At 63.3% G+C, this 25,659-nt stretch overlaps 1 protein-coding gene across 2 annotated transcripts in view; it reads right to left on the reverse strand.

The window, feature by feature from the left end:
• Positions 1-24,837, reverse strand: part of CACNG4 (calcium voltage-gated channel auxiliary subunit gamma 4) — a 52,495-nt gene extending 27,658 nt beyond the window's left edge. Inside the window, exons 1-2 of one of the 2 annotated variants that reach the window (XM_055133528.1) lie at positions 24,391-24,837; positions 23,614-23,806 (exon numbers count right to left, since the gene is read on the reverse strand). In XM_055133528.1, the coding sequence (XP_054989503.1) occupies positions 23,614-23,806 (193 nt within the window). In that variant the 5' untranslated portion in view covers positions 24,391-24,837. Of the gene's footprint in view, positions 1-23,613; positions 24,075-24,390 lie in introns of those variants that run through there. The other variant, XM_055133527.1, reaches the window with a different exon arrangement.
• Between the last annotated feature and the right edge of the window lie 822 nt (positions 24,838-25,659).

The following is a 25,659-nucleotide window of genomic DNA, read 5'->3' on the forward strand; positions in this document are numbered from 1 at the left end:
GAGGAGAAGGAAGAAGAAGAAGGAAGAAGGAAGACGCTGCTGCCAACTCCACGCAGCTCCTGGTCCTAGATCTTTGTCTCTGACCCAAGTTCTCAGCTCCCTCCACCCCCCACGACGGAGTCTCTGCCAGACAGTGTAGGTGACAGCTTGGCTGTCTGCACTGGAGGCGCCCAGAGCAACAGCCCCCCCTAGAGACAGCAGTCTGCCAAGGCCAAGGAGGGGGGCAGGTTCCTGAGAAGCTGGGGGTCTCCTCGGAACCCACCCAACCCCATCCCAGAACATGGCAGACTGTTAATCGCGCACAGGTGCTGCCCGCCGATCAGACATTGCTACTCAACCTCAGTACCTTCTGTCCCCTCACCCCCAGTGCCCCGGAGCACTCCTGGCAGGAGCAAGGAGCCGAGGGGACACCTGGGGGGGTGCTACAGAGGTGGAAGACCCTGAATCTGCCCTGCGGGTGTGAGTCCTGGCTGGGCGCAGCCCTGAGCTGGGTGATGGGGGTCCCGGGCGTCGCTCCACACCTCTCCTGGGAGTCCCCCCACCTCCAGACCCCGTGGGCAGCAGCGGGCAGCCGGGTGGGCTCAGGGACGGGCCCTGGGGGGAGGGGCGTGGGGAGCCCCCAGCACCTCCTCACCTACCGCGCGGGTGGCTGTCTTCCGGGGCCTCGTTATCCAGAGCCCTCGAACCCTGACATTTCCAGGGAGGCATCTGGACATCCTTGACCTTTGCGGTGCGGCTGAGTGACGCTCCTCTCCCCGTTTCTGCTGCTGCTCTCGGCCACGCTCCGCCGCCTGCACTCCTCCAACCTTGCCGGTTCTTCCTCAGCCCCCAGGGCTGTCCTGTCACCTCCCCCCGCCCCTCCCCTGCTCCCACCCCCTACCCCCCCCACCAGCACTTGAGGGCCGTGACTCTTCCATCTGGAGTCTGACTCCTCTGCCGGCTGCCGTGGGGCCCCTCCTGGATGCCCACCAAGGATCATCAGCTAAACTGTGCCGGTAGCCCCCCCCCCCCCTCACCTCAGCCCTCCCTGGGGCGCGGGTGGGTGGTCCTTACTAAGAGAAGTCTCGGGTCTCTTTTCTCCTGCACTTGACCTATCAGGCAAACTTCAGCTCCGCCTCCAGGTGCCTACCCCACCACCCCCAGTGCACTCTGCAGCCCACCCACGGTCCTTACTACTGCCGGAGGTCCAGAGCGCTGAGGGGCACGGCGTCCCCACCGCCGAACCCTCCAAGGCGTCCCACACCCTCTGTCTGGGGCCCCGAGTCTGGTTCTCTGTCCTCCCCAGCGAGGGCTGTGTGGGATTCTTGTGTGTGACCCCGGGAGCCCCCTGGGACGGACGCCCTTCCCTCTGCCCTCGCCTCAGCATCCCTTTTTGGTGGGGGGCAGCAATACTGAGCATTGTGTCTCAGAAATGGCGACCTGACAGGGAAAAGCTTGTGGGGACGCCACGGGGCTCGGGCCCCCGGGGCCCCACTTGGCTGAGCTGCTTCCTGGGACCCACGGCTCTCTGAAGGGCTCAGGCCGCAGTCTCGGCTGGATTGGTATGAACTGCATTCTCCAGGGGGGTGTCTGGGGAGAGGGTCTCGGGGTGCGCAGGGCTCTGCTCTCACCCTTCCGTGTGCCGTGGGAAGGAGCCCTCCCCGTGCCCCACCCCTCCTCCTCACCCGTGGGTGAAATATCCAGGTATGGCCCTGACAGTGACAAGAACATTGCCGTCACGTTGATGGCACGGGGGGACACATTGATGACCCCCCCACACACACCAACCCCTCACCCAAGGTACATGAGCCAGCAGGGAGAGGACCAGAAAGGAATGTTCTGGTTTTTGTTTTTTTCTTTTTTCTTTTATGGTCACACCCGGCGATGCTCAGGGGTTACTCCTGGCTCTGGAATTACTCAGGAATTACTCCCGGTAGTGCTCGAGGGACCCCATAGGATGCTGGGATTCGAACCCCGGTTGGCCGAGTGCAAGGCAAACGCCCTACTCGCTCTCGCTCTACTATAGCTCCGGCTCCAAGAAAGGAAAGTTCTAGAGGCGTAGCCAAAGGTTGGGAGCCTGGACTGTCGGCCGAGTCCCCCACCACCACCCGTCCGACTCTGAAACACCCACCTGGCAAGCAGGATGGGGAAGGCAAAACCGGCTTCCACCTGCCTTCCACTCATGCCTTCAGCCTCTCCCACAGCCTCAGTTTCCCCCCAGGTGCTGCCCCCCAGCTCCCCAAGGTGCCGGAGAGGAAGGGTGAACTCGGGGGCCCCACCCTGCTCCCATCTGAGGCCAGAGCTGGCCGCCCCATCAGTGCTGGGGGGATGCCCAACGGGCGCAGAGATTGAGGACAGGGGGGACCCACCCCCCAGCGCTCAGCGCCTGCACCCCCCCGCCCCCCACGCCCCCAACCCTGGCTGTTCTATCCCGCAGCAGCAGGGAAGGGCCAGAGCCCCGAGTCGGAGCAGCCTCTACACGGCCTGTGATACCAGAACAAACTGGATTTGGAATCGACCCCGGGGGAAATCTGTTCAAGAGAAATAAAGATGTTCCGGGAGTCCAGTCAGCTTCGCCAGGGGGCTCCCCCCGCCTCCCTCCCCGAGGCCGAGCATTAGCGGCTAATCCGGGGCTCCCAGGGTCGCCGTCCCCGCTGTCCCCTGGAACTACCCACGCTCCCCCTCCTGCGGGCTGGCAGCCTCCGACGGGGAGGGCAGGAGACCCCCAGCCAGAGCACAGTGCCGGGCCACACCGTCCTTTCTTCCCCAAGCCTGGGGGATGGAGGGGGGGCATCGCCCCAATTTACAGAGGGGGAAAACTGAGGCTGCCAGATGGGGGAACTCCTTTAGGTTCTCTGGTGAGGCCCATTGATACTCGGCTCCCGGGGACAGCCGGGCAGCTGTAAACCTAGAGGCCAGTCTCGGGGAAGGGCGAGGCCACGGCCACACGTGCCTCTGAGGAACCGGCCGTCGTGGCACCCTGCTTCATGGTCCTGGGGTCTGCGTGTGGCCAGCAGTGGGTGTGTGAGTCTGGGCAGCCCCCGAGAGGACAGGGCACCCCATTCCCCGCACCCCCCCACTGCCTGCCTGGCCTCCAGCTCACAGCCTCCTCCCGCGGCCCCGGCCCTGGCCAGGAACGGCGTCTTTCGAGCCACAGCTCCCGCGGAGCCCTAAATCACAGGCTGCCGCCAGCTCATTAGTAAATGATGAAAACCTCGGCCGGCCTGAGCCCTCAGACAGCGCGGCCGCCGCGGTGCCCCCCGGGCCTGGGCCCGCACACCCCACCCGGAGCCAGGCTGTCCTGGGCTCACAGCCAGCTGGGACCCCTGCAGCCTGGCCGCAGAGCCGGGGCACAGCCCTGCTGGCTGGAGTCTCAGCCTGGCGTGTTGCTGGGGAGGGGAGGGGAGGGCCGAGGTCAGGGGCCCCATCCCTGTCCTCATGCTACAGGGCTTGGCCTGCCGGAGAAGCAGAGACACCCTGCCCCCCGGAAATGTGCCTTTAGATTCTGGGGTTCCCGTGGAGAGGGACCCCACGTGCCCCGTCTGCCTGTGGCTCAGCTGGAGACGGATGCAGATTTTTTTTTCTTTTTAGGCCACACCCGGCGATGCTCAGGGGTTCCTCCCGGCTCTGCACTCAGGAATCACTCCTGGCGGTGCTCGGGGACCCTATGGGATGCTGGGGGTCGAACCCAGGCCGGCCGCGTGCAAGGCAAACGCCCTCCCCGCTGTCCTATGGCTCCGGCCCCTGATGCAGATTTTGGAGGCCCTGAAGCTGGAGCCCGTGGACGAGGCCTTGGAGGAAACATAGGGCAGTGGGAGTGACCGCCCACGGGTCTGGGACGGGACGGCAAAGACAGGTCTCACAGGGGGTTGGGGGCTGGGCGGGGGGAGGGGAGCTGGCTCCAGGCCTTTCTCTCTGCGCCTGTGGGTGCTGCCCGGAGCTGCCTCATCTTCACCCATCTCCCCACCTGCATCCACTTCTCCCCCATCTCCCCCTGTTCTGAGGCTCACCTTTGCCAGCTGGGAAAACCTCCCCTTGCACATAGTGTCCCCCTAACTTGGTGACACTCACAAAGACCCTGTGTCCAAAAGGGGCCCCTTCACAGCTCAGGGGACAGGACATCACCTATTAGGAGGAGGGGTTTGGGGCTTTTTGTTTGCTTTTTTTGGGTCACACCCGGTGATGCTCAGGGGTTACTCCTGGTTCTGCACTCAGGAATTACTCCTGGCGGTGCTCGGGGGGACCCTATGGGATGCTGGGAATCGAACCCAGGTCAGCCATGTGCAAGGCAAACGCCCTCCCCGCTGTGCTATCGCTCCAGCCCCCATCTATTTCTTTTTTGGGGGGGAGGCGGGCAGGGGCGCACCCCCACGCCCCCTCAGTGGAGGCGGGCGAGGGAACAACACCCTCTGCTTCGGCCAGCTGTTCTCAGCCACTTCCTGCCCAGTCAGTGCCCATCACCTGATGACGGGAGGGATGCTCTCCCCCCCCCCCCCCCCCCCGCACACACCAAGGAATTTTTGGGTTATTCTGGCCTGAAAAAGGAAGGGAAAGAGGCCCTTGCCGAGGCCTCCACCCCATGTGCTGTCACCCTGGGGACCCTCTGGAGCCAGGTGGGCGGGGCGCAGCCCACACCCCTGCCCACCAGGCCGGCGGGTAGACCCCTCGGGATGGAGCTGGGTTTCCAGCGAAAGTAGCCAAAGGTGCCTCCTTGCAAAGAAAAGCAGATTCTGGGGGCGCCCTCCCGGCCCCCACGCCCCCCGGCAGCCGAGACACTGTCTCTACAGACCCAGCGTGGGACCCCACATGCCCCAGCGGGACCCTTTTAGCAGCCCCCAATCTCCCTGGTGCCCCCAAGCCGGCCACATGTTTGTGTGTGCCAAGCGACTCCCCCAGCCCCGGGGTGCTGGGCACTAGGTACCCCCATGGGGGCTCACTCCCACCTGCATCTGCACCTCAGCCCTGTGGGCCCCCTGCACATCCCCCCCTCTTCCTCTCGCCTCCTTAATGAACGGGGCGGGGGGGTCTCCTTCAGAATGGGCTCAGGGGCCAGAGCTGTGGTGCAGCAGGGAGGGCGTTTGCCTTGCATGTGGCCGCCCCGGCTCAAAGACCCCCTGTACCCCACATGGTCCCCCAAGGTCCCCCCGGGAGTGATCCTGAGTGCAGAGTCGGGTGTTGCCCTGAGCACTGGCAGGGGTGCCCCCCACCCCCAACCAAACCCAGAAGCCGGCTGAGAGGAGGCTTGGGACGGGGCGTCCGTCCAGAGGGGCTCTGGCTCCATCATGGACCGACTCCAAAGGAAGGAGCCTTCTAGAAGATTCCTGGGGCACACCCACGGGGGACAGCAGCTCCCTGGAGGCGCCCGGCGTCCACGTTTCTTGAGTCGGAAAGGCCTGGGCTCCCCACCTCCTCCCCTCTCCCTGCCGGAGGTGCACTTCCTCCAGGAGCAGAATGGGGTTCTGTTCTCACGGGGGGAGGGGGGCTCTGCCAAAGGTCTACAGCGCCGGCCGCATGCTGGAATGACGGGCGGGTGAGTGGATCCCACACCTCCCACCCAACCCAGGGTCTCCACCTCCAGGAAGGCCCCCTGTGACTCCCTCAGGTGGCCAGAGGTCAGGCTTCCCTGGCATCGTGGAGAGCCCAGGAACATGTTTCTCTTGACCAGGGACGCCCAAAGAACCCCACTCACTGGGGACCGCCCACGGCAGGCCTCAGCCTCTCCACCAGGATAGCCAGAGGGGGGAAGCCTGGGGTAGGTTCTTTAAGCCGGAGGGGCTCCTTCCTTCAAAGCAGGTCCCTAACGGGGCCGGGGGGGGGAGAGGCCCCCTCCGGATATGCACCCCCCCCCGTTAGCCGCCCCTCCCCCATCACCTCCTGCCCTGGCACTTGGGGCAGCTCCCCCCCACCCAGCCACTGGACCACCACCGACCCCCTCCAATGCTCCCCGCCTGCTTGCCCACCCACAACGACCCCGTGCTCACTCCAGGGACCGAGTCTGCCCTCTATCCGCCCGGAGGGTCCCGACCACCCTCAAGCTCAGGGGAAGCAACAGGGGCTCAGACGCGGCTGTGGAATGAGTTCGGGATGGGGTTGGGGGGGTCACAGCCTTAGCCCGGGCCCGGGCCTTCACGGATGGGAACACAGACGCAGAGGGAAGGGATACGGGCTGAGAAGTCCCCCCCGCCTTAGACATCCCCGAGCCCCTCAGGTCAGGAGAGGGTCTCTGAGAAGGTGGCGCTCCTCGCCCTGCGGCCAGATGCCCCCCAGGCCAAACAGGAGGCTGCGAGGCTGCCACAGGGCTGCTGGCCCCAGGTCATTCCCAGTGGGGCGGTGGGAGTCCAGCCAGGCGCCCTGCTCGCTGCCAGCACAGGCCTGGCCCTGGGCTGAACTCTGAAGTTCAAGTTCAGCTCTGTCTCTGCTGCTCCGCTCTCCGAGGGAGACAGACCCACTCCGGGTGGGGTGTGCGGGATTCCTGAGAGGCTGCAGAGCCGGAGAGACGAGCCAGAGGAGCGGGATTGCTCCTCAGCACGGCGCGGCATCACTAGAGGGACCGCTTCCCTTCCGGCCCGGCGGGCAGTTCCGGGAGGCGGAAGGCAAGATCAACTGCAGAGGAATGGATGGATGAAGGACAGATATACTCGTCGATGGATGGATGGAGGGATGGATGGATGGAGGGATGGATGGATGAAGGGACGGATGGATGGAGGGACGGATGAAGGGAGGGATGGATGGATGGAGGGACGGATGGATGAAGGGACGGATGGATGAAGGGATGGATGGATGGAGGGACGGATGAAGGGATGGATGGATGGAGGGACGGATGGATGAAAGGACGGATGGATGAAGGGATGGATGGATGAAGGGATGGATATACACATCGATGTATGGATGAAGGGACAGATGGATAAAGGGATGTATGGATGAAGGGACGGATGGATAAAGGGATGGATGGATGAAGGGATGGATGGATGAAGGGACGAATGGATGAAGGGATGGATGGATGAAGGGATGGTTGGATGAAGGGACAGATACACACATTGATGGATGGATGAAGGGATGGATGAAGGGATGGATGGATGAAGGGACAGATACACACATAGATGGATGGATAAAAGAACGGATGGATGAAGTGACGAATGGATGAAGTGGATGGATATACACATTGATGGGTGGAGGGATGGATGAAGGGATGGATACACACATCAATGGATGGATGGATGAAAGGACAGATGGATGAAGGGACAGATACACACATTGATGAGTGGATGAAGGGATGGATGGATGAAGGGATGGATAGATGAAGGGATGGATACACACAAGCGTGGATAGATGCATGAAGGGATGACTGGATGAGTGAATATACACGTGGATGAAAGGATGAATAAATTGGTAAACAGATTACAGTACGAATGGATCAATGAATAGATGAAGGGATGGGTGAAGAGATGGGTGAGTGAATGGATGGAAAAAATGGATGATGGATCGATGGATGGATTAAATAATAAATGAATGGATTGATGAAGGCATGGATGATTGAGCACATTAGTGGATGAATGAAAGGATAAATGATTGGTGGAGAATGGATATGTTAAAGAATAAATGAATAGATGAATGAACGGATGAATGAATAAATGGATAGATGAATGGATGGATGGATGAGCAGATGGATGGATGAATGGATGCATGGGTGAAGGGATGGGTGCATGAATGGGTGTAGGAATGGACGGATGGAACCTGCAGTCATCAGGCGAGACAGATGCCTTCCCAGTGGGTTTTCACTGGAGTGAAGGGAAAGTGCCCAGCAGGTGAGGGCTGGAGGCTGGCTGCCCAAGGGCCTTTGTCAGCAGACATGCACTTGTCTGTTTCGTGTTTAACCAAGGAGGAGCAGGCAGAGGAATCCTAAGTGTGCTGCAGGATGCACACACATGTACCTGGGTCCCAGCCCCCCCACCGGGATGCAGAACACGTGTGTGTGTGTGTGTGTGTGTGTGGCTTCTCGTGCCCACCCCGCCTCCCCCAGGAAACCTGGCGCTGGCTCCCATGGGCTCTGCCTGCCTTTCAGCTGGGCAACAACGGGAGCTTCCGGTCCAACTGGCTCATGGGTTTCTGCCCGGCTCTCGGGAGCCGAGTCCCCAGGCGAGCACCGGGTCTGAAGACGCTCCAGCAGGCGTGGGCCCGGGAGTGGGTGCTCCACCTTCCGGGAGCACCTGTGAGAGGCAGCGTCCTTCCCCACAGGTGGCGTGAGTCAGCCCAGAGCTCCCGCAGCAGGCGAGTTCCGGTCACGGCACCGTGCCCACCTCCCGTGACAAGCCAGCCCTGCCCCCTGCCAGCGCCCGCTGGCTGCCACGCTGCACCTGTGGGGGCGAGCCCCGCTCGCTCTTCCCATCCAACCGGCACCCCAGGCGCCCCTGGAGACACGGCTGCGTCTGTCCCTGCCCCGCCATGCAGCGGCAGGGCTGGCGAGAGGGTTCAGGAGCCAAGACGGAAGTCACATCCCCGCCTGCCTCAGTGGGCCACCTCCGAGGGGCTGCAAGGCCACGAGAGGGGGACCAGCGAGTCGCCTCCGGGAAGTGGCAGGGCTCAACCGTAGAGGGCGGTGTGGATGGACAGTGTCTGAGGCCAGGCTAGGGTCTCGGGCAGGTGACACGGTGTCTGAGACCAGGCTAGGGTCTCGGGCAAGTGACACAGCCACTCTGTGCCTCGATTTCCCCATCGAGACGCTGAGCCGCCTCAAGGGGTGGCTGAGGACAGTTACACCAAAACTACGGCCCTCCATAGCCTCTGTGGCCATCTCTGAATCTGCAGGGAGGGATCAGGGCAATGTCCAGGCTGCCACCATAGTCCCACGGGACAGTCACCCCGTCTCTTGCACGGTCCCACCAGTAAGCAAACCACGTGACCCCAGGGCTATTAGGGGAACATTCACACACACACACACACACACACACAGAGACTTTCACTCTTAGTTTTAAAAATGTGTGGGCCAGGAGGTAGTGCAGTGGTTAGGGTCCATCCCGGACTAGCATCACAGGGTCCGCGCCCCCCCCCCCGCCCCCGGCACTGCTGTGTATGGTCCGAGGATCCCGGGTACCATGGAAACCAAGAAGCTGCTTGTCCTCAGCCCTTGCACTGAACCCCCAGCCCAACTGGGGTGAGGCCCCGGGCTTCCTGGCACCGAATGGGGCAGATAGGTAGCAATGGTGGGGGGGGCAAGGACACATGGGCACCCCCAAGTCCCCTTCTGTTCACGGGTGACTGACAGCGGGAGGGTATCTTGCAGGGGGAACCGCATTCTCAGACTCTCCGCACCAGCGGGCCCCAAAGGCTGAGCTGATGGAAAACCACCAGGTTTAAAAAAAACAAAAACAAAAAAACCCAAAAGCCAACTCCCCTGCCCTCTGCCCTCCCCCCCAAACCCCACACACACCACAGGTACATTTCCTCCCTAATCCTCCAGAGATGGGCAAAGGGAGGCAGAATCTGTTCCAGGAACGTGAAGTGTTTTCAAGGGCTCGAGGCGAGAGTTTTGTTTTTAGCTCCAGCGAGGCTGGAACAGTGAGAGGGATGCTGCGGCTTTAATTGGACTCCGGGAAGGACTGGCGGGTCCATGTCTTGGACACCCGATGGGCAGCCCACCGGGCTACGGCTAACTGCGGTATCCGCCCCTCCACTGGGCACCCGGCCCCACCCTTCCCTGCCCTGATGACGTGGATGCGGGAAAGCACCTTCTCACGTGAGCCTCAGGTAGGCAGGATACCAGGGCACCTGAAGGACAAACAGGACAAACGGTGAAACGGGGGCTGGCTGCTTCCGCCCATCCCAGAGGCTACAGCCTTCCTCTGCCCAGCACTCGCCCAAAAGTCCGTCTCAGGAATTCAGATGGGGGCAGCAGAGAGATAGAATTTACAGCCGCTAAGGCACGTGCCTGGCATGCCCTCAACCTGGGGTTTGATTCCCAGTGCCCCCGCTAGGGTTCCCTGCTGGGAGTGATCCCTGAGCACAGGGCCAGGAGTAAGCCCTGAACACTGCTGGGTGAGCCCCTCCCCTCAAACAAAAGACAAAATAATACAAAGAATTTACACAGATGGAATTGGCAACCGATTACTGAGACAGAAGAAGTCTTTGTTCTAAAGTCTAAGAAATGAAAGTATAATGAAGATATATATATATATATATATATATATGTATGTATCTACATATATCACTGTATCACTGCTATTCCGTTGCTCATCGATTTGCTCGAGCGGGCACCAGTAAGGTCTCCACTGTGAGACTTGTTACTGTTTTTGGCACATCGAATACGCCATGGGTAGCTTGCCATGCTCTGCCGTGCAGGCGGGATACTCTCGGTAGCTTGCCGGGCTCTCCAAGAGGGAGGAATTGAACCTGGGTCGGCTGCATGCAAGGCAAATGCCCTACCCGATATATTTTTAAAAAATACTTAAATTAGCCACAGAGAGATTTCCAGGGAGAGGGGGCTCGAGGAAACGTCTGTTCTGACTTGGTGGGGTTCCCACGGTCGGAAACACAGGCAGGGAAAGTTCCCCGCAGTGATGGTTCTCCACAAGGCCAGACCGGGATTGCCTTTTCTCTGCACCCACTGGCAGGGCTGCCGTGGGGCCCTCTGCTCATCACGGGTGGGTTTCAAGGAACGCCCAGGCGGAGGGTGAACCGTGCTTCCAGGAAGCCGATTCCACCGTGGACAGCCCGTCTGGGGTTCCTCCGGGAACCGCCGTGATCACCAGCCAGGGGTGGCCGGTAATGAAATGCTGCTGAAAGGCGGGTGGGCGGAACGCGGGCGCGCTGGAGTCTGAAGAGAACAAACACCGGCGAGCTGAATGAACACACGTGCGCAGCCCGCCGGGAACTGGGTGCTCTTTCGGTTCAGTATCAGGCGTATCTCATTTCCCTCAGACACAATAGAAAGTGTGAAAAATATAGGCGATGAAATCAACAAGCTGCTATTCCCACGGCCATCATTTGAACATTCTGGGTGGATTTCCTGCCAGTACTTTCTTTTTCTTTCTTTCTTTTCTTTTTTTTTTTCTTTTCCGACCTCATAAAACAGCTTTTTCATTCTGGCTGACTTTTTTTAGAGGTTCCATATCTATGGGTTTTGGGCTCACTTAATTTGCTATTTAATAGCATCCCCCCATGTTTAATAACCCTCTTAATAATAGCAGCATGGAAATAATACGTTTTCCTCTACCACAGGCCTCCAGAACGTTCGGGAGGGGCCGGTGCGCAGGAAGGAGAGGGTTGGTCTGCGAGTGAAATATGGCAGACAGGAAAGAGGAGAGAAAGAATTAGAAACAGGAGAGAGAAGGGGAAGGGGAGGGAGGGGTTGGACGGACAGAGGGTTCCCGAGGGCGCTCACTGATTGGCCTTGTAAGGGGGTGCAGTGGGGGACAGGGGGGACCAGCAGGAAACCCAGTGAAGACTCAGACACACCCGAGTGGCGAGAGGCACGGAGCGGTCAGCAGACGGGCCAGAGGCCAGAGAGGGGAAAGCTCAGGGGCCCTGGCCCACCCGGAGTCACCCACCAGGAGGAATGGGGAGACCCCCGCCCCCAGCTCCAGGAAAGCGACTGGGGCGCCACCCACCAGGCACCTGGCCGAACCCCTACGCAGGCATCCGTGGGCGGAGAGACAACAAAAGCTATTTTTCATGCAAGCGGAGTCGGACACAGGCAGAATCAGAGCCCCTTTGTACGACATGCCAAAGCGCTGAAGCGAGGAAACGTCTCGGGCGCGGGCTCAGATGCGGCGGGCACGGAGTGCTCGCCTGGGAACCGCCGTCAATGTGCGCTTGTTCGGGGGGCCTTTCAGAGCAGGGGCCGGAAGTGGGCCTGGGGGTCCCCCCCCAACACGGCTGACGCCGAGCTGCTGACTCGGGCCCTGGAAGGCAGCCTGGCTGTCCTGAAATGTCCTCGGGGAGTCTTGGGCCACTCCTGTTCTTCGCCCTGCTCAGGGTCTCGTCTGGGGGGGGGCCGGACCCCCTTCCCCTGCCCCAGCCTCTCTGGGGGGCCCTTCCCTGAGGAGCCTGAGGCTGAGACTCCTTCGGGTCCACAAACGAGAATTCCCACTGGGCGCGTGGGACGCTGCCCCCGGCAGCCCCAAGCTCGGCTCTCGGCTTGGCAGAGCCACCGCTCCCGAGGCCGCCGGTCGGTTCTCGGGGCCCGGTGCAGAGAGAGCAGCCGAGCTCAGGGGGGGAGGGGCTGCAGGCCCCAGAGCCAGCTGGAGGTAGACCCCAACCCCGGCTCCTTCAGGAACTGATCTCAGTGAGTCTCAGGATGGGAGACAACCACCACCATCGCCACCGTCTCCACCTCCTTCACTACCTCTGCCACCTCCACATCTCCACCATCTCCACATCTCCACCATTGATACCATTCCACCATCTCTATCACCTTCACCATCATCTCCATCATCTCTATCATCATCTCTATCATCTTCGCCATCATCTCCACCATCTCTACCACCGTCACCACCATCTCCACCATCTCCATCACCATCTCTACCACCGTCACCATCATCTCCACCATCTCTATCATCATCTCTACCACCGTCACCATCATCTCCACCATCTCCATCACCATCTCTACCACCGTCACCATTATCTCCACCATCTCTATCACCATCTCTACTACCTTCACCGTCATCTCCATCATCTCCACCCCCATCTCTACCACCGTCATCATCATCTCCACCATCTCTACCCCCATCTCTACCACTGTCACCACCATCTTCACCACCTCCATCCCCATCTCTACCACCGTCACCACCACCATCTCCACCACCTCCACCATTTCCACCAATACTACCACCATCTTCACCATCCCCGCCCCCTTCACCACCTCTACCACCTCCACCATCCCCCTTTCCGCCACCTCCCCCACCTGTCTCACCACTTCCACCCGCCCGAGCCCCCCACTTCTCTCTGAACGCCACCCCCACCCCCACCTGCACCCTCTGCTCAACTCCATCCCCCGGTGCCGCCACCAGCACCCCCTTCCTCTGCCCCAGCTGCCCGGCATCTTGCCCTTCCCCCCCTGCCCTGGGTGCATGGGCCACTTCCCCTGTGTCGGGCTCCCTGGGAGAGGCCACCTGGGGGTGCTGAAGCTCAGGCCACGCCCCTGCTGTCCTGAGCTGCTTCTCCAGCACGTGCCTTGGGTCCCCCCAGAACCAGAGCGGCAGCTCCCTTAGGCCTCTGTGTCCAGTCCAGCAGGGGCCGTTCCGCCCGGCAAGGACAGTTCTAAGTGCCCGCCCCCCTCTGGCCCCCGTCCTGTGTCTGTGGGGGCCGCAGGACCCTGATGATGGTGCCACCAGCACCCACCTCCCCGTCCCATCTCCGAGGCCCACTTCTATGCCACCACTGGGCGCTCCCGTCCCGGCATCCCTGTCCTGGTCAGAGTCGGGTGGGGCGTCCCCGTGGCCACCCTGCTCGTGGGGCCCGCAGTGAAATGACGAGGCAGGTCCCGGTGCTCACAAATCAGCCAGACGCCAGCCTGGCGACGGGGACAGTGAGCTGCTAGAACGCCACAGGACACGTCGGCCTGATGGCCACTGCCCAGGCCCAGAGACGCCGTGGGGGACCTCCTGGGCGCACAGCAGCTTCTGTCACCTTTTCTGGGGTCTGCCTTCTTCTAGGGCCGCCCTGACCCTCTAGCGTCCGGATCTGCACCCGCACCCGGCGACCACCTGGCCCCCTCCAGAGTGGCCGATGTCCACAGTTCAGTGTCCTGTGACCCCTCCTGAATCGCCCCATCAGCTCACAGACACCACAGAAAACCTGCAGAGCCACCAAGGATCTTAGTCCGGACGTGCCGCTGGTCCTCACGGAAGTGGGGGTCTCAGGGTTCCACATTCGAGAACATCTCATCGTGGGGGCAAGGGGGGGTTTCCAAGCCCAGGCCAGCCCTGCCTCGGCCCAACAGAAAAGAGGGCCCCCAGCTTGCACCTCCAGCCCACCCACCCACACTAGCCCTGTGTTCCCCTCTGGGGGGGCACTGCATGTGGCAGGGGGTGGGTATCAGAGCCCCCTTTAAGAAGCAGGAACACGGGGCTCCGAGAAGCCAAGAGAAAGTCTCGAAGCCCCCCTGGCTGCCCCGAACCCTCCCCGAGTCCCCACACCGTGAATGACCACCCAGATTTGGCTCAGATACCCCCCCTCCCCAGCGGGAAACACCCGAGAGGCCTGTGGGATGGGGCAGGGGGCGGCTTCAACCCCAATCCTGGGAGGTTCTGATCCTTTATCCCTGGTCTGGCCAAGGAGTTGAACTGGGCTCCCCCAGATTCGGCTGCAAAGGGGAGATTCCCAAGGCTCAGGAAAGGCAGGAATGGGGAGAAGAGGCGGACTTGGAAGGCGCCTGACAGGGCCCAGGGACTGGCATGTCCACTGCCCTGTTTGAGTGATGGCCTGGACGGCGGGTGACTGGCCTGTGGCTGGCGGATGCACAGCGGTGAGGTAGTGCCCAGGCGCAAACCCAGCTGGGAGTGACCAGTGCTGCTGTCTGAGGCTGCCTGGCTGAGCCCCGAGTCCCGTATGTCCACGGAGAGACCAAGGCTGACCATGCTCAGGCTGAGCCTTGCGTACCCCTGGGGGGGGGCTGAGCACCCCTTGAGCTCCCGGAGCCCGAGAAAGGAGCTGAGGTTCATTTGATACAGAAGGTGGGTTTCTAAGGCTGGCTGGGGGGACGGAGCCACAGCACAGCGGGGAGGGCGTTTGCCTTGCATGCGGCCGACCTGGGTTCGATCCCCAGCGTCCCGCAGGGTCCCCCCAGCATGACCAGGAGTGGCCCCAAAACAAAGTGAGGCTGGATAGACGTCTGGGATGGCCCGTGGAAATAAGGGTGACGGGGAGGTTCTGATTTGGGGTGAGGGGTGCAGAAACAGGACTTTGGACACAAAATTATAGCTCTGTCTCTGGCACCCTAGAGGCCAGTGGTGAGGGGTGGGGGGAGGCCAGACCCAGCTCAGTGTGAGGTGGCGTCCTCAGGGCTCCGGAGGGAGGCACCGCCTCCTGGTGAGGACCCCAAAGCCTCAAGCTGTGGGTCACAGGGCACCAGCTCAGTCACAGAGACCCGAGGAGGAGCCCATCCCCTCACAGAGGGGCAGGGGGGCGGCAGAGAGTGAAGAAGGAGCCCCTGGCGCTCGAGGCTGGCAGCCAAGTTCCTCTCAGCCCAGGGATGTCCTCCCAGCACGCATATCCCGGGGACGGGCCTGTGGGTGCACAGCGGTGAGTAGGGCCCGGGGCGGGGCTGGGGGAGAGGGTTTGCTTTTTGGGTCACACCCAGAGATGCTCAGGGGTTCCTCCTGGCTCTGCACTCAGAAATCACTCCTGGCGGTGCTCAGGGGACCCTATGGGATGCCGGGGATTGAACCCAGGTCGGCCTCATGCAAGGCAAACGCCCTCCCCGCTGTGCTATCGCTCTGGCCCCTAGGGGGGCTCTTTCTCCGCGTGTGGGGTTCTAGGAGAGGCCCCAGTGTGGGGGAGGGAGGTCCCAACTCTGCACTCACGCTTCCTCACCTCAGGCTCTGGGAGCTGCTGGCTCGCCCTTCACGGGGGTGCCGGCCTAGAGGTCTGGGGTGTGCGACCCCCACCAGGCAGGGCACCCCACTCCCGCTGCAGACCCAAGGAGCCCCGGGCCTGGGGCTGGTCTCTCAGTCTCTGGCCGGGCAGAGCAGGGGTGAGGTCCAGCGACGCTCATCCCTGGGGTGAAGGGGACATACAGGCCAGCGGGTCCCAGGCAGACTAGGTGAGCTGTGTGAGAGCCCGGGGAGAAAGCAGGGGAGCCTGGTGCCTGCTCAGACCCTTCACAGCGCCCCCCGCCCCCGGCCCAACTTACGCCGGGAGCTTTGCACTCAGGAATCAAACCTCGGCGACGCTCAGAGCCTCTTCCGGATGTCACAACTGTGCAGGAGACCGAACAGGGGCTGATGGCACCTGAGAAAGCTGCGGCCGGCGCCACACGCCCAGCACCCATTCTGGGGGATGGGGGTTCCCCCAAACTAGGCTCCATGGGACCTTTGCCAGTGCTGCTTTGGGCTATGGCGGGGCTGGGTAGAAGCATCAGAATCTGCCCCAGGAACACACCCTTGATACCCGCCCCCATCCTGCTCCTTCCTGTCTTCCCGTTTGGACGTGGCTCCTGCCCAAATTCAGGCAGGCACTGCCGACTGGCTATCACCCCCACATTCTCCCCACCCGCCTCCCGCTGCTCTCAGTAAACCCCTGGTCCAGACTCGGGGTGGTGGGGTCCCACTGCCTTCTGGAGTTTCCACACTCCCCTGGCCACTTGGAGGGTCCCAAATCAGGGGCCAGAGCCATCATACAGCAGCGGGTAGGATGCTCGCCTGGCACATGGCTGACCCGGGTCCCCCCAGCGCCACCAGGAGTAATTCCTGAGTGCAGAGTCAGGAGTAACCCCTGAGCATCACCGGGTGTGGCCCCCCTCCATCGAAAACCCAAATTAAACCAGCCCACCCCACCGCACAAAACTCGCCTGGGGGTGCTGACTTAGCTCAGCCCCAGGCAAGGAGGAAGCCTCACACTGGTGTGACTCTGACCATGACCACGACCTTGACCGTGACCCCTCCCCCCTGCACCTGCCTTTTCTCTCCTGACCGGGCTTCCCGCCCCCTCCGGCAGGTCCTCACAGAGTCTCCCCAGGGCCCCACCAGCGCATCCTCCCACGCTGTTTCCCTCATCACACTCATCCATCCCTGGATGTACCCGCGGTGCCAGGACAATCTCTGCCCTGTGCACCGCGGGGACCCCGAGCCGCACGCTGGCGGGGACACGGTTCTAAGTGCGCATGCGCAAGCGGGCTGCCCGGGCAGGTGACGCATCCCCTCGCCAGCGTGGCCTGCCTGGCTGGCCAACGTGTCACTCACCGCCCCTCACCCCAGGCTGTCTAGGGGCCTCCGGGCACCGCGGGAGGCGCCAGTGGCGGGGAAGGTTCCAGATCACCCACCTGCGGCCCCCCCAGGTGGGTTTCCTTGGCTGGCTGCGCGGTCCTCCCTCTGCCTCCCTCCCCTCGCCGCTCTGCGTGTCTGGAACCCTCTCCCGGAAAACCCAGACCCGTGGCGTCTTAGCAGATAAAGAGCACAGATCAATACATCGATTTTATTTTCTTTGTTTTTGGACTCACCCCCGCAGTGCTCGGATCCCGTGACATCAGGCCCAGCCCCAGGGTGCTCTGTTCCCACTGAGCACATCCCGGCCCCAGGACGGTTATTTACTTGTTTTGTTTAGTTAGTAGGCCTTCCCAGCGGTGCTCAGGGAGGGGCTGGAGATCCCCATAGGATTAATGGCTCAGCCCAAAGCCTTGGGGCCTGCCAGCACCAGCCTGGAAATGTTGGGGGACCTTGTGGTGCAGGGGATGGAGCCTGGGTTGGCTCGGGCAAGGCCTCGCCTTAGCCCCCGAGCTGTCACTCCAGCATCTTACCCTGGGCAAGGCCTTGCCTTATCTCCCCCAACTCCATCACTCCAGCATCTCGCCCCTGGGCAAGGCCTGCGCCTTACCTCAGTGCCATCTCTCCAGCATCTCAGAAGCTGCTGATGGGGCTGGAGCAATAGCACAGCGGGTAGGGCGTTTGCCTTGCACGCGGCTGACCTGGGTTTGATCCCCGGTATCCCATAGGGTCCCCTGAGCACCGCCAGGAGTGATTCCTGAGTGTAGAGCCAGGGGTAACCCCTGTGCATCGCTGGGTGTGACCCAAAAAGCAAAAAAAAAAAAAAAAAAAAAAGAAGAAGAAGTTGCTGCTTTGCTTCAGAGCCTTCCTGAAAGCCCTGACATGGGTCTAACTCCAAAACTGGCTGTGAGGTTAGTCCCAGGGTGGGGTCTGCCAAGATCCCCCCCTAGCTTGTCCTCATGAAGTCTGCTGACTTAGCGAAGAATGGAGGTGGTGGGAGAGATGGAGCAAACCCTCTGGGCAGGGACGGAGCAAACCCTCTGGGCAGGGATGGGCAGGGAGACACGGGGACGAATGATGCAAGAGGGAGTCTGTTATTGGGTCCGAGAGAGGCACCCCATGACAGACGGCCGGTGTGAACCCCGGGACACACAGGCAGAAGCTCACTCAGATGCATTTCGGACAGTTTTGCCGTCTGTGTTGTTGTCGGGGACGCTGGGCGCGGGGGTGGTGCTCACCCCCCTGTCACCGGGTGTCATCTCCTGCCTAGGCTTGTGCCCCCTGAGCCCCCCACTGGATCTGGAGGTGGGACGTGGCAAGGGACCGGGTGGAGAGGAGACGAGGTGGGTGGGCACGTGGGCTGTGAGTTTTTCCACCGGCGCCCACCAGGAGGGCGTCCCGCTGGCGGGCCAGGAAGAGAGGCCTCAGCGGGAGCCCCGGGTCCGAGCCCCATGACCTTTCACTGCCCCTCGCAGAGAGCGAGATCGAAACGCCCCTCACTGAGGCGCCCCGATCCAGGGTACCAGCAGCAACCCCAGCCTCCTCCAGCCAGCCCCCCGCGCCTGCCCCTGTCCCATAGCTGCGTGGGAGCAGTCGAGAGCCCCCTGGTCTGCAGAAGGCCTGGGCCCCTCTGCTCACCCTCAGCAGAGACAGGCCGGCCTCGGGCGCCCCCCGAGACCCTGCTGGTCGTGTGCCTCGGAAAGGCAGATAATGAATATTTACCTCCAAGGGCTGCTGGCAATTATATGGAATAACCGGAATCCTGCGCAGAGGCCTTTGGTAAGCGATGGCTTTTGTGACTAACACGGAGGGCTAGGGAGGAGGCCTGGTGAGGGGACTGACTGGCCCCTTGTCACCCCCTGGGCCGAGGGGAGAAGCTGCCTGTGACTGGGGAGAGGAACGAGAGCGAGCACAGAAGGAAGTCCTGGGCCCAGCCGGCCTGGAGCGCATGGAGGACGATGGCGGATCCCAGGCTTGCGCCCCCGCAGGACCCCCGCGAGGGTGGTTTAGCACACAGCTTCCCAGCTGACCCTGGAGGGGTCCACGCTTGCGAGAGAGTCAGCCCCTCCCCCAAGCCCCCCCTCCTGCAGTGAGGCCCCTGGGACTCCTGACACGGGGCCCCTCTAAAGCCAGGTCTAGGGTCACTGTCACTGTCATCCCGTTGCTCATCGATTTGCTTGAGTGGGCACCAGTAACGTCTCCATGGTGAGACTTGTTGTTACTGTTTTTGGCATTCCGAATATGCCACGGGGAGCTTGCCAGGCTCTGCCGTGCGGGCGGGATACTCTCGGTAGCTTGCCGGGCTCTCCTAGAGGGGTGGAGGAATCGAACAGGGATCGGCCACGTGCAAGACGAACGCCCTACCCGCTGCACTATCACTCCAGCCTCCAACCCAGGCTGGGGAAGAGGTGGAGACCCCCCAATGAGGGCTGACTCTCCCTCGCCCCCCAAAAGCAGAGGGAACTGTGAGCAACTGCCGTTTCTCCTTTCCCTGGTAGTATCGCAGTGAGTGGGAGAGTGGCTGTCCCGGTCAGGGCCGCCACCGAGCAGGGAGGAAGGGGACACAAAGATTCTCGCACAGCCCCATCCCCTTAACAGCTGCTGAGGACAGAGCTGGCCCAAAGGTGGCGTAGGAGGCAGCCCAGTGTCCACGTTCAGGGCCAGCCCTGTGACAGAGTTGCAAGTGTGCCAGGACCGTTTTATTTATAGGGGACACGGGGAAGGCTGAGCTCTGCCAGGACTGCGTGTGCCAGCCCGGAGTTCTCCAGCCATTCGGACCTCACCCAGGGGCCGGCGGCCACCGCCCTCTCTCCTGCCCTGTTCTCTCCCCAGGCCACCAGCCCTGCCCTGCCTCGGCACACCGTTACGTTGGCACTCCCTTCCAAAGCGCACAACTCCATGCATGCGCTTGGCTAGCAGCGTGCAAGCCGTCCCCTCCCCCACCCACCGTGCTTCTCAGCCTTGGGTGGAGGGTCTCCAAAGACGCAAAGGAAGAAGGAAGTCGGGGGGCCTCGGGGAGAGCGATCGGGGGAGCAGGCGGCTGAGCAGGGGTGGGGGCCGGCTCGTCTAGAACCCGACGGAGAGAGGAGGTAGGATGGCGGCGAGACGGATGGAGAGGGAGACAGAAACACAGACGAGGACGGAAATAGAGGCGAGCGTGCGGCTTATGCAACGGCCGCTGGTCCTGCTCCTAAAGGCGCGCCTGGTGCCGCGGGTCCGGCCGCAGCCCTGGGCTCCACCGGGCACTGGGGCTATTTTTAATGGCAACCCGGGGGCTGTCTGGGAAAGGCTGGACGGCGTGGTGGGGAAAGTATTGTACGGCGACAAAGGCTCCCACCTGCCCCTGCAGCCTCCTCCCCGGCCGGCCGCTGCGCCAGTGCCCGGCTCTCTCGGTGCCGCACGTGGGGCGGAGACAGCGCCCCCTCTCGGCCGCGGGGAACACGCCCGCGGAGACCTGGGATCAGGCTGGGGGTGGGGCTCCAGCATCCTTAGTGAGGCTGGGCGCAGATGGCCTTGCATCAGGACCACCCACCCGGGGTGCCTCGGGACACGCTGTCCCAACCCCCTGACGCCATTTATGAGAAACGGCCAGAAAACCGTGCAAACCCTTCAGGGTCCAGCCATCCCCAGCGGTATGATCTTTCTCCTTCTTTTTGGTTCATGCAATAAATACTTTAGAGTACTTTGCTACAGCACAGTGGGTAGGACGTTTGCCTTGCACGCGGCTGACCCGGGTTCGATTCCTCCGCCCCTCTCGGAGAGCCCGGCAAGCTACCGAGAGTATCCCACCCGCATGGCAGAGCCTGGCAAGCTCCCCGTGCCATATCCCATCTGCCAAAAACAGTCACAACAAGTCTCACCATGGAGACGTTACTGGTGCCCGCTCAAGCAAATCGATGAACAATGGGACAACAGTGCTACAGTGCTACTTAGCTAGAGAATGGGTGGCAGAAATGCATTTGGCAGGGCCAGGGAGATGGCTGGACAGATGCTTTCCACGGGGGAGCCCGGGGTTTGTGGCCCAGATCCTTGTGGTCTTCCCCATCTCAGCACCACCTCAACCCCCCACCCGTAAAAAAAAAAAGAGCATTTTATACTCCAATGCTGCCGCTGAGGGCCCCTCCACAGCCCTCCCTCGCATGGTGGCTTGGGGTGAAAGCTTGGTCCAGGTGTCAGATCTCAGCTGGCCGCTGGAGGTTCATGAACATCAGGTGGCCGCCTGGCCTCTGCAAAGAGCTTTTAAGAGCGAAGCCGGCAGTTGGCACCCAGGTGGAGAGAGAGATGCGATCGATCGAGTCATGACAAAGGCTCCGAAGGCGCTCGCCCAGGCAGGGTCCCCGGCTGGCTCTGCCCGCAGCTGTGGCCTGGCCTGGCCCTCAGCCTCCCTGAACTCTGGGGGGTACCAGGGCCACCCCGTTCTGCCGGCGAACTCCCCCAGATGGCAGCTCCCCGCCCTCCCTCGGCCAGCGGAGCCAGCTGTCCAGACCCGCCTGGGGCTCGCTTGATGAACACCCAGTGCAAACGGCTCGAGGCAGCTGGCAGGATGCTAAGTGTGGCATCAATCCTAATTAGGATGAGGAATTAATCCACAAGGCCTTCAGGCCACTCTGCAGAGGGCCAGGCTGGCCGGCAAGGAGGAGGACCGGTCCAGTTTCCAGCGGGAAACCGCCAGGGCCCAGGGCCCCCAGAGTGTCGGAATGGGGACGTGATTAGCTGGGCACCTCGGGCAGAGCCCGATGGGATCCAACAAGAATGGGGGGGATGGGTGTGTGTGTATTGGGGGGGGTCACACAGCCTTAGCTCTCTAAGCAGGTGCCACAGCAGGTAGTGGCCTGGGCACGTTCTCCAGATGAGGAGAGTAGGTGTCGTGACAGGGGCCACTGTGTATCCCACACGTTGTTTTTCCAGAGCACAGGGGAGAGCGTGCTGGTGGGCGCCGACATCCTTTGTGTGGCTGTTTCCCAAACTCTGGATCACACCTTCCTGCCACTCAAAGGCTCTCTCGGTGCTAGCATGAAGCTCCAATTGCAGAATGCAAAGCAGCCTCTTTCAGGGGCAGAGGAGGGGTGTGTGTGTGTGTGTGTGTGTGTGTGTGTGTGCGCGCGTGTGCGTGTGTGTGTGTCGGGGTGGTGGGGGGCGGGGAAACAGGCGGGCAGGATTCCAGACAGGCCTGGTCTAAGGCCGAGGCAAGGCCCCCCGCGGCTCCGAGCCCCCCCCCTCCCGGCGCCCCGCGGACGCCTCCCCTCCGAGGACTCCCGGAGCGCCCAGCGACAGGCCCAGCTCCCGAGCCATTCCCCGCGCGTTCCCCCGCGCGCCGGGGCCGCCCCGCGGAACTGCTTGCAGGGGCTGGAGCTGCAGCGAGGAGGGTTCGGTGTGTGGGAGAGATTCCCCAACAACCGAGGGGCGGGGCCAGGGCGCGCGCAAAGGGTCCTGGAGCGGAAAGTCGGGGCGAAGATTCCCTTACAGGAACGCTCTCGGGGCTCCGCCAACTTCGCCCATCCCGCCTCCCCCTCCCTGAGCCGAGGTGCAGCGCAAAGCGTCCCCAACGTGGCCGGGACCGCGCGCCACTGAGGTCACTTGGAATTGCAAGTTCCGAAGCCGGGTTGGTAGGCGCGCGGCAGGGGCCCCATGTCGTGCGCTTGTGACCATCAGAGGGGTCGGGGCCCCTTCCTGGACGGAGAGGGCCCCAAAGTCCCAGGGGACCTTATCCCGAGCCGCCCCGCACCCCACCCCCGCCCCCGACCCCGGGAGGCATCGCGACCTTAAGGTGCCCGCCCCTCGGTCACAGCGCGCCTCTGGGGGGCGCAGTGCCCCGCCCCTCCCGCACCGACGACGCGACCACGCCCCTCTAGGACGTTCCGGGGGCTTGAGTCGCCCCTGCGTACCCCACTTCCCCGCAAGGGGCTTCCCGCGGCCTGTCTGCCAAGCCCCCAGCACCGCGGGGGACCTGCGGTCTCTCTCCTCCCCTCCCTACCAAACAGGGCAGAACGGACCCCCGTGCAAGAGTAGGTGGCGGAGCAGGGTCAAGCTCGGGCGATCCGTGTGTCCCCCACCCCCGGGGCCCAGGCCCCACCCCGCCGCGCCCCTCGACCCGGGGCCTGGAGCCGGCGCGGAGCAGCCCCGGCGCTCCCCGCCCCCGGCCGGCCCCGCCCAGGATGGCCAGTTCCCATAGCAATCGCACAGACACCGGTTGCCAAGCAACCCTCCCCCTCCCCCTCCCCTCCTCTGGCGTCCGCTCCCCCCACCCCCGCCTCCTCCCGCCCCCCTCCCCACCACCACCCCCGGGGGGGGGGGCGCCGGCGCGGGCCCCTCGGGATCGCTCCGGGGCCGGGTTTGCGCGCGCGCGTGTGAGTTTCGGCGTGTTTCATTGTGTGCAGGTGCCAGGGGGGTGTGCGTGCGTGCGTGTGCGAGTGAAGAGTTTGCGGGATCGGCGGGTGGGGGAGCACCCCGCCGTGCCAGCAGGGACCCCCGAGCCGGTGCACAGCTGGCCGCAAGGGGACCCGCCCGCGCGCGCCGGCTCCTTTGTGTCTCGCGCGGAGCCCGCGCCGCGCCCACCACCCCCTTCGCGGTCGGCGCCCGCCCGGGCAGGGTGCGTGCGTGTGTGTGCGTGTGCGTGTGTGTGTCTGTGTGTGTGCGTGTGTCTGTGTGTGTGTGCGTGTGTGTGTGAGCGCGCGGGGACGCTGGGGAGAGGTGGGGGGGAAGTCCCGGCCGGCCGTACCTTCGATGCAGCACACCCGCCACAGTCCCGAGTGGGTGAGGTCGCCGCGGGCGCGGCGGGGCGGGGGCCCGTCGTCCATGGTCAGGTTGGTGCCGTTGCAGATGTGCGCGCTGGAGTAGAGCCAGTAGTCGGTGCCGATGGCGATGGCCATGAGCGAGAAGGCGGCGAAGGCTCCGGCCGTGGTCAGCAGCATCTGCAGCCCGCGGTCGCATCGCACCATGGTGGGCGCCTCATAGTCCGCCGCCCGCCGGCCCGGCCGCCCTCCTCCCTCCGCGCGCCGCTCCGGGGGCGCCCGGGCTGGGGGGCCGAGGGCCGGGGGGCGGCGCCGCGCTGCGCGCTCCGACCCCGCGCCCGGGGCGTGCGTGCGCTCGGGCCGCGCCGGGGCTCAAACTCCGAGTGCGGGTGGCGCCGGCCGCGGGGCGCCCCCGGGCTCCTCCCTCTCGGCCCGCCCTTCCCGCGCGGCCTGCGCCTCCGCCCCGCGCCGCCGCCGCCGCTCCTCCAGGCGCCGCCCCCGCCGGGGTGTGTGCGCCCCCCGATCCAGGCCCGGGGCGGCTCCCTCCTCCGCGCCCGCGCGCGCCCTCGCCCTCCCGCAGCTCCATTCACGTGCGGGAGCGGAGGAAGCCCCGGGAGCGCCTCGGCTCCCGCCCCACCGCTCCCCTCCCGGGACCCCCAAGCCCCCTCTTGGACCCGGCCCTGGATGGGGGGCGGGGTTGGGGTCTAAGGGGTGGCGTGCGGGAACTGTGCGTCTCTCTGAGTGCGGGTCCCTCCGTGCCTTACCCGATTTCTGCCTGTGCCCGCGGATGGACGTAGAAGCGGGAGTTGGCACCGCTTGGCCCGCGTTTCCCCACGCCCCAGATGTGGGTCACAGCTGGGAGACGCAGCGGGCCGAGCGGGGTGCCCCGGCCCCCACCCAGGTGAGCGCCGGCCTCCGCCAGCTGCTTGGATTGCCCGGGGAGCCCGCGACTTGGAGGCCCTTTGCGGGAGGGACCTCGGATCCCCGTCGGAGGGCGTGGGGACAGCCCGGGGAGGGGGGTTGGAGGGTCTCTTCTTCCGTGGCTCCCCCCTCCTCGGCGCGTGCCTCGAGGGAAGGAACCGCGCAGCGGGCTTCGCTCTGCCGCCCCAGCCTGCAGCTGCTCGCCCCTTTCCTCTTTCCGCCCGCTCGCTCTTCCAGACCTTTCTTCCTTTTTGCCTTTCGCTCGCCTCCCGCGCCCTGGCTTTCCGTCCCCGCCTCCCTTTCTGGCCGGGGCCCCTGCCGCCTGCCTTTAATTGCCTTCGCTGCTGGCTGGGTCCCAGCGCGGACGGCTCCGTGCTCCCCGCCGCTCCTCCCCTCTAAGGCAGCTCCAGGCTCTTCTCTCCCGTGAACTGTCAGCCAGCGCACCTGGCTGCCACTTGGCCGGCTCGCCCCAGCGGCGCAGCTTTTGTGGGCGTCCCGATGGGTGTCCAGTCCCCACCCCCTCGCCCAGCGGGAGCCGGAAAGGGAGCCCGGGAGGGAGCTCGGCTTCGTGGAAGATGCAGCTCCAAGTTCCCTCCTGTTGTTTCCCGAGTCTGGCCGAGGCGGCACAGAGCAATGCGTGCGGAGCCCGAGGGGTTTTTGCCTCTGGAAGATCCGGGTCTCATGGAGCCGGGTAGACCTTGGTGTTTTAGAATGAGGTGAGGTGTGGGACGTCTGCGCTGGTGGACTCGGAGACTGGACACGTTCCTCCGAGTTCACAGTTCACGGCTCCTCCCCAGTGTGCTGTTTCCTGAAGGTCTGTTTGACTGCTGCCACCTGCCTCCTGGCCTGGGTACACAGCAGGTGCCCCGGGCCTGGCTGCAGATGGGCACCAGCTTCCCGGAGGTTCCGGGCAGGGATGGGCCCTCAGTCCCATCACGAACCAGGATCCGTTCCAGGGTCCATTGTCAGAAAATCTTAAAAAGGTGAATTTCCTTCCTCCCTCGCTCCTTCACTCCCTTCTTCCCTTCTTTCTTCCCTCCCTTCCTCTCTCCATCTCTTCCTTCCCTTCCTTCTTCCCTTCCTTCTTTCCTCCATCCCTTCCCCTCCTCCCC

The sequence above is a fragment of the Sorex araneus genome, chromosome 3 (assembly GCF_027595985.1).
Source record: "Sorex araneus isolate mSorAra2 chromosome 3, mSorAra2.pri, whole genome shotgun sequence".
NCBI lineage: Eukaryota > Metazoa > Chordata > Mammalia > Eulipotyphla > Soricidae > Sorex > Sorex araneus.